This window comes from Salmo trutta, chromosome 35, assembly GCF_901001165.1.
Source record: "Salmo trutta chromosome 35, fSalTru1.1, whole genome shotgun sequence".
In the NCBI taxonomy this organism is placed as follows: Eukaryota; Metazoa; Chordata; class Actinopteri; order Salmoniformes; family Salmonidae; genus Salmo; species Salmo trutta.
The window spans coordinates 29,039,177-29,050,561 of NC_042991.1; the positions used below are offsets into that span (position 1 = coordinate 29,039,177).

The 11,385-nt window shown below is 44.4% G+C and overlaps 1 protein-coding gene across 1 annotated transcript in view; it reads right to left on the minus strand.

Moving 5' to 3' along the window:
- kcnk3a (potassium channel, subfamily K, member 3a) overlaps positions 1–5,354 on the minus strand; it is a 50,041-nt gene extending 44,687 nt beyond the window's left edge. Inside the window, exon 1 of the mRNA XM_029734120.1 lies at positions 4,667–5,354. Within this exon, the coding sequence (XP_029589980.1) occupies positions 4,667–5,000 (334 nt within the window). The 5' untranslated portion in view covers positions 5,001–5,354. The remainder of the gene's footprint in view (positions 1–4,666) is intronic.
- Between the last annotated feature and the right edge of the window lie 6,031 nt (positions 5,355–11,385).

An 11,385-nucleotide genomic window follows, 5' to 3' on the forward strand; every position in this document is an offset into this window, starting at 1 on the left:
TGGCATGAATGGGCCTCAGGATCTCGTCACGGTATCACTGTGCATTCAAATTGCCATCGATAAAATGCAATTGTGTTCGTTGTCTGTAGTTTATGCCTGCCCATACGATAACCCCACCGCCACCATGGGGCACTCTGTTCACAACACTGACATTAGCAAACCGCTCGCCCACACAACGCTATACGACGCTGTCTGCCATCTGACCGGTACAGTTGAAACCATAATTAATTCATGAAGAGCACACTTCTCCAGCATGCCAGTGGCTTATCGAAGGTGAACATTTGCCCACTGAAGTCAGTTACAACGCCGAACTGCAGTCAGGTCAAGACCCTAGTGAGAACGATGAGCACGAAGATGAGCTTCCCTGAGACGTTTCTGACACTTTGTGAAATTCTTCAATTGCGCAAACCCACAGTTTCATCAGCTGTATGGGTGGCTGGTCTCAGACGATCCCGCAGATGAAGAAGCCGGATGTGGAGTTCCTGGACTGGCATGGTTACAGGTGTTCCTCGGTTGTGAGGCCGGTTGGACATACACTACTGTTCAAAAGTTTGGGGTCACTTAGAAATGGGCTTGTTTTTGAAGGAAAAGCACATTTTTGTGTACTTGTCCTCTTTCTCAGTTGTATACCGTGGCCTCCCACTCCTCTTTCTATTCTGGTAAGAGCCAGTTTGCGCTGTTCTGTAAAGGGGTAGTGTTGTACGAGATCTTCAATTTCTTGGCAATTTCTCGCATGGAATAGCCTTCATTTCTCAGAACAAGAATAGGCTGACGATTTTCAGAAGAAAGTTCTTTGTTTCTAGTCATTGTGAGCCTGTAATCAAACCCACAAATGCTGATGCTCCAGATACTCAACTAGTCTAAGGAAGGCCAGTTTGATTGCTTCTTTAATCAGGACAACGGTTTTCAGCTGTGCTAACATCAATTCAAAATGGTTTTCTAATGATCAATTAGCCTTTTTAAATTATAAACTTGGATTAGCTAACACAACGTTCCATTGGAACACAGGAGTGATGATTGCTGATAATGTGCCTCTGTACGCCTATGTAGACATTCCATTAAAAATCAGCCGTTTACAGCTACAACAGTCATTTACAACATTAACAATGTCTACACTGTATTTCTGATCAATTTTATGTTATTTGACATCAACTTTTTGTGCGTATGGAAAATGTCTGGGATCTTTTATTTCAGCTGATGAAACATGGGACCAACACTTTACATGTTGCGTTTATATTTTTGTTCAGCATATATATCAACACTGCTCATACATATACTAACTAATTAAAGTTGTGAATGTGAGACATTTTTCATCATGTGATGTTTCTTTCATCAATGCATAAAAATAATAAAGATAAAAAATGTACTTTTATTATACAGCTATATCTTCCTTTTTTTTTTGCTTGGTCCTGACTGCAATAAGTCCATATGAAGAGACTGTGGCTTTACAAACAAAATAAATATTAAAATTGGAATCAATAATGCTGAAACTGCCACGTCCGTTTGCAAAGAAATTAACAAAGAAATTACTTCATACAATAGGTTAGGTTTAGGTTTATATCCCTCTGACATCATTGCACATCATTGCACGTACAATAGAACAGCAGAGTGTGTAATGCACAGGTTTTCACCACCATGCTGGATGCTCCTCTCCTCCATTTCCTAAACACTAACAAATGTGCCTTTGGGCTTGTGTCCAGGTTATGGGGTTTCACTAAAGTTGTAGCTGTGTGTCTACGTCTTCTGTGATATGGTTTGGTGTGTCTACACACAGGGTCATGACTGCGTTATTGTGTGTGGGGTCATGACTGTGTTATTGTGTGTGGGGTCATGACTGCGTTATTGTGTGAGGGGTCATGACTGCGTTATTGTGTGAGGGAGAGGGGTCATGACTGTGTTATTGTGTGAGTGAGAGGGGTCATGACTGCGTTATTGTGTGAGTATGAGGGGTCATGACTGCGTTATTGTGTGAGTATTGTGTTAGTGAGAGGGGTCATGTTGACTGTGTGTCATTGTGTTAGTGAGAGGGGTCATGATGACTGTGTGTCATTGTGTCAGTGACAGGGGTCATGATGACTGCGTGTCATTGTGTTAGTGAGAGGGGTCATGATGACTGTGTGTCATTGTGTTAGTGAGAGGGGTCATGATGACTGCGTGTCATTGTGTTAGTGAGAGGGGTCATGATGACTGCGTGTCATTGTGTTAGTGAGAGGGGTCATGATGACTGCGTGTCATTGTGTTAGTGAGAGGGGTCATGATGACTGTGTGTCATTGTGTTAGTGAGAGGGGTCATGATGACTGCGTGTCATTGTGTTAGTGAGAGGGGTCATGATGACTGCGTGTCATTGTGTTAGTGAGAGGGGTCATGATGACTGCGTGTCATTGTGTTAGTGAGAGGGGTCATGATGACTGTGTGTCATTGTGTCAGTGAGAGGGGTCATGATGACTGCGTGTCATTGTGTTAGTGAGAGGGGTCATGATGACTGTGTGTCATTGTGTTAGTGAGAGGGGTCATGATGACTGCGTGTCATTGTGTTAGTGAGAGGGGTCATGATGACTGTGTGTCATTGTGTCAGTGAGAGGGGTCATGATGACTGCGTGTCATTGTGTTAGTGAGAGGGGTCATGATGACTGTGTGTCATTGTGTTAGTGAGAGGGGTCATGATGACTGTGTGTCATTGTGTTAGTGAGAGGGGTCATGATGACTGCGTGTCATTGTGTTAGTGAGAGGGGTCATGATGACTGTGTGTCATTGTGTTAGTGAGAGGGGTCATGATGACTGCGTGTCATTGTGTTAGTGAGAGGGGTCATGATGACTGCGTGTCATTGTGTTAGTGAGAGGGGTCATGATGACTGTGTGTCATTGTGTTAGTGAGAGGGGTCATGATGACTGTGTGTCATTGTGTTAGTGAGAGGGGTCATGACTGTGTGTCATTGTGTGACTACAGCATACAATACACAATATAGTAGAGTGGATGGGAGGCCAGTTAAACACTGCAGCTCTGGTGTTGCCATCAATAGTTAATGGCGGAGTGAAAAGCCAAACACTGTGTCATTGCCAGCCCGGTGGGCTCACAATTACAGCATGCCGTTTCAGCCACCCAGATCGGGTTTGCATCCAATTAGTCCTCTACATGTGGTAGGGTTTCCACCACCACCCTGGGTCACCAGCTACAACTGGCCCAAGTGGCTCAATACAGAGCGGAGGCTGAGGTGAAAGTGAGGACTGGGATGAGGGCATGGGACAGGGTGGGGGTGAGGGTGATGGTAGGGAGGGGGGTTTGAGAGTGAAGCGGGGAATAAAAGTGAGGGTGAGGTATAAGGGTGGTAAAGGGTGATGATAGGGGTGAGCTTGTGTGTGTGTGAGAGAGAATGTGAGTGAGTTAGTGAGATTGATGGATAACAGGTGATAGTGGGAAATGTGGGAGTGAGGGATGAGGATGAGTGAGGGATGAGGGAGAGTGAGGGATGGGGGAGAGTGAGGGATGAGGGAGAGTGAGGGATGAGGGGGAGTGAGGGATGAGGGAGAGTGAGGGATGATGGATGAGTGAGGGATGAGTGAGGGATGAGTGAGGGATGAGGGAGAGTGAAGGATGAGGGAGAGTGAGGGATGAGGGTGAGTGAGGGATGAGTGAGGGATGAGTGGGGGATGAGGGTGAGTGGGGGATGAGGGTGAGTGTATTTTCCTAATCATGTAGGCTACATTTGTCTTTAGGCACTAAAAACAAATCACCTGCGGAAAACAAATACTGTAGAAAGACCCCTAATGGTTACACGTGTCCAGTCATTTTCCAAAGATCGACTCCTTTTTTTCTTGGTCTGTGAAAAAGGAGACCAGACTATTCTCTTCTATTTCAAAAATGTTCCTATCCTTATGTCATTAGGGGTAATATCCAAAGGGGGCAGTTGACATTAGCCTGTCTACTGAGCTTATAATACAGCGGGCCTGGTTTTTACTAGCACTTTCAAACTTAAATATTATGATGAGATGATTTTGATTAACATACAAAATATGATTCGTAGAGACTTTTAGAAGACCACGTTGTGGTTAGGCTGAGCTGATGCTGCTGAACAGTCATTATTAGTCCAACGGCTCTTGAGAGGATTAAGACGGCAACCTGTTAACGATAATATTTGTTCTAGGGTTGTGATGGATTGCTTTGTAAGACATACTCCAAAGCTTTAGTGTTAGTGTTAATGTTTTGTGAAGTCCATCCAAAAAAACAACAGGGTCATAACACGATTAAACACCACGTTTGCGATGATATCTCACTATTAAAGAGATAATAATAAAGTTTATCTTAACGAGTCCCAAACTTGCTGCAAACTATCATACCCATGCAACCATTTAGAAATACACTGTAAATGCATTTTAAATGTATTTCTCTGTTTGCTTCAGACACGCCTATGCTAATAATAATAATAATAATAATGTATACTAATAGACTGAAGCAAATAATATTGATTGTCAACTAAAAATAGCATGAAACATGATGTCATCTTCAACAAGGTCGTAATGGCAATAGTTTCAATAACTTACCGAACTTGCAAGGACATGGAGCGTAGCCTATGCATAGCCTACCTATGTTTTTGCTTTGATTTATGCAGCACAATCAAGTGCAACATATTCAGGTAAGATTTACGTCACTTGTTTAATAACTCTTACCTATGGTCGTGATCACAGTGATTGCGAAGTAAAATGATCCAGCGAATTTCCACTGTAACCCGGCTTTATGAGGCTTCAGCTGCAACACCACTTCCTCGAGTTCATCGAAGTTGAGTTTAGTGAGATTGTATTTGTTCCTAAGCTCTTGTTTTCTGTCGTACACTTTCTTCTTCTGGGTCGTCTCCTTCTTAGATTCTAAGGCATCGAAGACAGCCGCACCGACTAACAGGTAGATGAACGTGCAAATGATGAGCGCAAGGGTCCTCACGTTTTGTCTCTTCATGGTCAGGGTGAGTAGACGGGCTCCAAAAATGTGAAAGCGAATCTTGAGCATGGGGAGCTCGGCTGGTTCATTGCGAGGCTGGCTCTATCAACAGGGACAGTGGCGCGCAGAAAGCTCTCTGATGACTTTATTTGCCCAAGCGCACATTTTCTCTCGGAGCTGTTCGTTTCAGCACCACCCCTTCCAACCGCCCTCCCACCGCGTGCTCGCCTGAATGCGTTCTTAGGGTCTGTGCGTATTTATGTACAGTATGTCTGTATACAGAAGAGAGTGGGAGGGAGGCTACTGTAGACGGCAAGTTTAAGGGTAATATCACCATTAGCTGAAATATTGCTGCTGTTGGATATTGCATTATAAGGAAAACATATATGTCACAATTACTCGTTTTATAATGTAGGCTGTGCAATAAGGCATCCCTCTCACATGCAACAAATGAATGCAGAACAGACAGCTACATGCTACTGAAGCCAATTCCCGCCACCCCAAATATTGATACTCAAAATGTTGACTTATGTATCTCTACATTTGTAGATAGTAGCTCAAACGTTTTACTTACTTATCAAAACATTTCGAGATAGGTAAGTCCAAATTGCAAGATATTATCAAAAGAATTCGAGATAAGTAAGTCAAAATTGCGAGATCCTATCTCGAAATGTAATAATACTGACTGGAAATTACAAGATATTAGACCTTACTTTCTTTATTTGTTCCATTGTGTGGTGATTACAGAGGTGGCATCCCAGAGTGGTGGGGGGGAATTTGTTTTCCTGGGACCCAGAGTTTTTCCTGATCTGGTAGTATGACATCACCCAAAGTTTGAATATACAGGCATTCGGGAAGTATTCAGACGCCTTGACTTTTTATACATTTTGTTAAGTTACAGCCATATAATACCTCATAATGGCAAAGCAAAAACTGTTTTTTAGAAATATTTGCAAATTTATATGAAAAAAAAAGTATTCAGACCCTTTATTCAGTACTTTGTTGAAGCACCTTAGGCAGCGATTACAGCCTCAAGTCTTCTTGGGTATGACGCTACAAGCTTGGCACACCTGACTTGGGGAGTTTCTCCCATTCTTCTCTGCTGATCCTCTCAAGCTCTGTCAGGTTGGATGGGGAGCGTCGCTGCACAGAGATGTTCGATCAGGTTTAAGCCCGGTCTCTGGCTGGGCCACTCAAGGACATTCAGATACTTGTCCCGAAGCCACTCCTGTGTTGTCTTGGCTGTGTGCTTAGGGTCGTTGTCCTGTTGGAAGATGAACCTTTGACCCAGTCTGAGGTCCTGAAAGCTCTGGAGCAGGTTTTCATCAAGGATCTCTCTGTACTTTGCTCTGTTCATCTTTCCCTCGATCTTGACTAGTCTCCCAGTCCCTGCCACTGAAAAACATCCCCACAGCATGATGCTGCCACCACCATGCTTCACTGTAGGGATGGTGCCAGGATTCCTCCAGACGTGACGCTTGGCATTCAGGCCAAAGAGTTCAATCTTGGTTTCATCAGACCAGGGAATCTTGTTTCTCATGGTCTGAGAGTCCTTTAGGTGCCTTTTGGCAAACTCCAAGCGGGCTGTCATGTTCCTTTTACTGAGGAGTGGCTTCTGTCTGGTCATTCAGTCATAAAGACCTTGGTGGTGCTGTAGAGATGGTTGTCCTTCTGGAAGGTCCTTTCATCTCCACAGAGGAACTCTGGAGCTCTGTCAGAGTGACCATCAGGTTCTTGGTCACCTCCCTGACCAAGGCCCTTCTCCCCCGATTGCTCAGTTTGGCCAGGCGGCCAGCTCTAGGAAGAGTCTTGGTGGTTCCAAACTTCTTCCATTTAAGAATGATGGAGGCCACTGTGTTCTTGGGGACCTTCAATGCTGCAGACATTTTTTGGTACTCTTCCCCAGACCTGTGCCTTGACACAATCCTGTCTCAGAGCTCTACGGACAATTCCTTCGACCTCATGGCTTGGTTTTTGCTCTGACATGCACTGTCAACTGTGGGACCTTATATAGATAGGTGTGTGCCTTTCCAAATCATTTCCAATCAATAAAATATACCACAGATGGACTCTAATCAAGGATGATCAATGGAAACAGGTTCCACCTGAGCTCAATTTTGAGTCTCATAGCAAAGGGTCTGAATACTTATGTATATAAGGTATTATATATATATTTTTTAATACATTTGCAAAAATGTCTAAAAAACTGTTTTTGCTTTGTCATTATGGGGTATTGTGTGTAGATTGATGAGGAAAAACATTTATTTAATCAATTTTAGAATAAAGCTGTAACATAACAAAATATGAAAGAAGTCTAAATACTTTCAGAATGCACTGTATACCAAATGTGTGCTATGGTTGTTAGCTGCTATGGTTGTTAGCTGCTATGGTTGTTAGCTGCTATGGTTGTTAGCTGCTATGGTTGTTAGCTGCTATGGTTGTTAGCTGCTATGGTTGTTAGCTGCTGTGGTTGTTAGCTGTGGTTGTTATCAGTAGGTTACAGTTGATCAGACAGAAGCACATATTAATTGGGCACAAGTTGACAAATCATGAGGCAAATCAGTCTTAACAACCTCTTTCTTTCTGTCAAAACATTATTAAACCAAATCAAGAGTGCTGGGGCAAATGCCAGCTCGCCACATGTTTTGCCTTTGGCCTTGCTGTGAGGATCTCTGCAACGTGGACAGATGTAAATCTGCACACAATGCTACAAATGAAAACAACACATCCTGTATGATCTACCATCTCCAAATTTTGAGAAAGTGTCTCGAAATGTTTGGCCTTACGTATCTCGAAATGTCGAGATAGTATTGACAAGTAACAATGGCACCGGAGAAGAAGGTTGACGTTTTATGTGCCTCCAACCGATTGTGTTTTTGTGTTTGTTTATTTGCGTTGTTGGTAACTTATTTTTTTACTTATTTTGTACAAAATGTTGCGCTACCATCTCTTATGACTGAAAATAACTTCTGGACATCAGGACTGCGATTACTCACCACAGACTGGCAGAATCCTTTTTTTCCTTTAACAAGTCTGATGAGCCTGACGCGAATGATATACTGCTTTCTTGGGAACAGGCCCAGATCCCCGTGATTTGCGTGAAGAGGAGGCAGGGAAAAAGGGTCCAGAAGGCGGGCTGCCTTCTGAGAATTCATAGGCGATCGAATAAACCTCCACTTCCTTCCATTCTGCTAGCAAACGTGCAACGGGACATTCAACACTGTAATATCTTAAGCTTCACGGAGTCGGGGCTGAACGACGACACTATCAACATACAGCTGGCTGGTTATATGCTGTACCGGCAAGATAGAACAGTGGAGTCTGGTAAGACAAGGGGCGGCAGACTATGTATTTTTGTAAATAACAGCAGGTGCACGATATCTAAGGAAGTCTCAAGCTATTGCTCGCCTGAGGTAGAGTATCTCATGATAAACTGTAGACCACACTATCTACCACCCCTCTACCTACCTAGAGAGTTTTCAACTGTATTTTTCGAAGCTGCTTACATCCCACCACAGACTGAGGCTGGCACTAAGACAGCATTGAATGAGATGTATTCCGCCATAAGCAAACAAGAAAACGCTCACCCAGAAGCAGCGCTCCTAATAGCTGGGGACTTTAATGCAGGGAAACTTAAATCTGTTTTACCAAATTTCTATTAGCATGTAAAATTTGCAACCAGAGGGGAAAAAACTCTGGACCACCTTTACTCCACACACCGAGACACATGCTCTCCCTCACCCTCCATTTGGCAAGTCTGACCATAATTCTATCCTCCTGAATCATGCTTACAAGCAAAAATTAAAGCAGGAAGCACCAGTGACAAGATAAATGAAAAAGTGGTCAGATAAAGCAGATGCTAAGCTACAGGACTGTTTTGCTAGCACAGACTGGAATATGTTTCCGGGATTCTTCCGATGGCACTGAGGAGTACACCACATCAGTCATTGGCTTCATCAATAAGTGCATCGATGACGTCGTCCCCACAGTGACTGTACGTACATACCCCAACCAGAAGCCATGGATTACAGGCAACATCCGCACTGAGCTAAAGGCTTGAGCTGCCGCTTTCAAGGAGCGGGACTCTAACCCAGACACTTATAAGAAATCCCGCTATGCCCTCCGACGAACCATCAAACAGGCAAAGCATCAATACAGGACTAAGATTGAATCGTACTACACCGGCTTTGATGCTCGTCGGATGTGGCAGGGCTTGCAAACTATTACAGACTACAAAGGGAAGCACAGCCGAGAGCTGCCCAGTGACACGAGCCTAACAGACGAGCTAATCTACTTCTATGCTTACTTCGAGGCAAATAACACTGAAACATGCATTAGAGCACCAGCTGTTCCGGAAGACTGTGTGATCACGCTCTCCACAGCCGATGTGAGTAAGACCTTTAAACAGGTCAACATTCACAAGGCCGCGGGGCCAGACGGATTACCAGGACGTGTACTCTGAGCATGGGCTTACCAACTGGCAAGTGTCTTCACTGAGATTTTCAACCTCTCCCTGTCCGAGTCTGTAATACCAACATGTTTTAAGCAGACCCCCATAGTGCCTGTGCCCAAGAACACTAAGGTAACCTGCCTAAATGACTACTGACCCGTAGCACTCACGTCTGTAGACATGAGGTGCTTTGAAAGGCTGGTCATGGCTCACATCAACACCATTATCCCAGAAACCCTAGACCCATTCCAATTTGCATAATGCCCCCAACAGATCCAGAGACAATGCAATCTCTATTGCACTCCACACTGCCCTTTCCCACCTAGAGAAAAGGAACACCTATGTGTTCATTGACTACAGCTCAGCATTTAACACCATAGTGCCCTCAAAACTCATCAATATGCTAAGGACCCTGGGACTAAACATCTCCCTCTGGAACTGAATCCTATACTTTCTGACGAGCCGCCTCCACGTGGTAAGGGTAGGTAACAACACATCCGCCACGCTGCTCCTCAACACAGGGGCCCCTCAGGGGTGCGTGCTCAGTCCCCTCCTGTACTCCCTGTTCACTCATGACTGTACGGCCAGGCACGACTCCAACACCACCATTAAGTTTGCCAATGACACAACAGTGGTAGGCCTGATCACCGACAATGACAAGACAACCTATAGGCAGGAGGTCAGAGACCTAGCCGTGTGGTGCCAGGACAACCACCTCTCCCTCCACGTGATCAAGACTAATGAGGTGATTGTGGACTACAGGAAAAAGAGGACCGAGCACGCCCCCATTCTCATCAACGGGGCTGCAGTGGAGCAGGTTGATAGCTTCAAGTTCCTTGGTGTCCACATCACCAACAAACTAACATGCTCCAAGCACACTAAGACAGTCGTGAAGAGGCCACGACAAAACCTATTACCCCTCAGGAGACTGAAAAGATCTGGCATGGGTCCTCAGATCCTTAAAAGGTTCTACAGCTGCACCATCGAGAGCATCCTGACTGGTTGCATCACTGCCTGGTATGGCAACTGCTCGGCCTCTGACCGCAAGGCACTACAGAGGGTAGTGCGAAAGGCCCAGTACATCACTGGGGCCAAGCTTCCTGCCATCCATGACCTCTATACCAGGCGGTGTCAGAGGAAGGCCCTAAAAATAGTCTAAGACTCCAGCCACCGTAGTCATAGACTGTTCTCTATGCTACTGCATGGCAAGTGGTACCGGAGTGCCAAGTCTAGGTCCAAGAGGCTTCTAAACAGCTTCTGCCCCCAAGCCATAAGACTCCTGAACATTAAATCAAATGGCTACCCGGATTATTTGCATCCCCCCCACTCTTTTACACCGCTGCCACTCTCTGTTGTTACCATCTATGCATAGTCACTTTAATAACTCTACCTAAATGTACATATTACCTCAAATAACCGGTGTCCCCACACATTGACTCTGTACCGGAACCCCCCTGTATATAGTCTCGCTGTTGTTATTTTACTGCTGCTCCTTAATTACTTGTTACTTTTATTTCTTATTCTTTCCCATTTTTTTAACTGCATTGTTGGTTAGGGGCTCGTAAGTAAGCATTTCACCTGTTGTATTTGGCGCATGTGACTAATTGTAAGGGCTGTCGTGAGAGAGACCAAGGTGCAGCAGAGGATGTGTTCATCATTAGAATTTTCATTCAAAAAACAAGAGAACAATACAAAAATGAACAAAAACGACAGCAACCAGTCCTGTTAGGAAAATACTCAAAACAGAAACAATTACCCACAAAACCCAAAGGAAAAACATGCTCCTTATGTGTGACTCCCAATCAGCAACAACGAGCTTCAGCTGTGCCTGATTGGGAGCCACACACGGCCCAAAACAAAGAAATACAAAAACATAGAAAAAGGAACATAGAACGCCCACCCAATGTAACACCCTGGCCTAACCAAAATAAAGAACAAAAACCCCTCTCTATGGCCAGGGCGTTACACTAATACAATTTTGAGTTGATTTGATTTGACATTGTC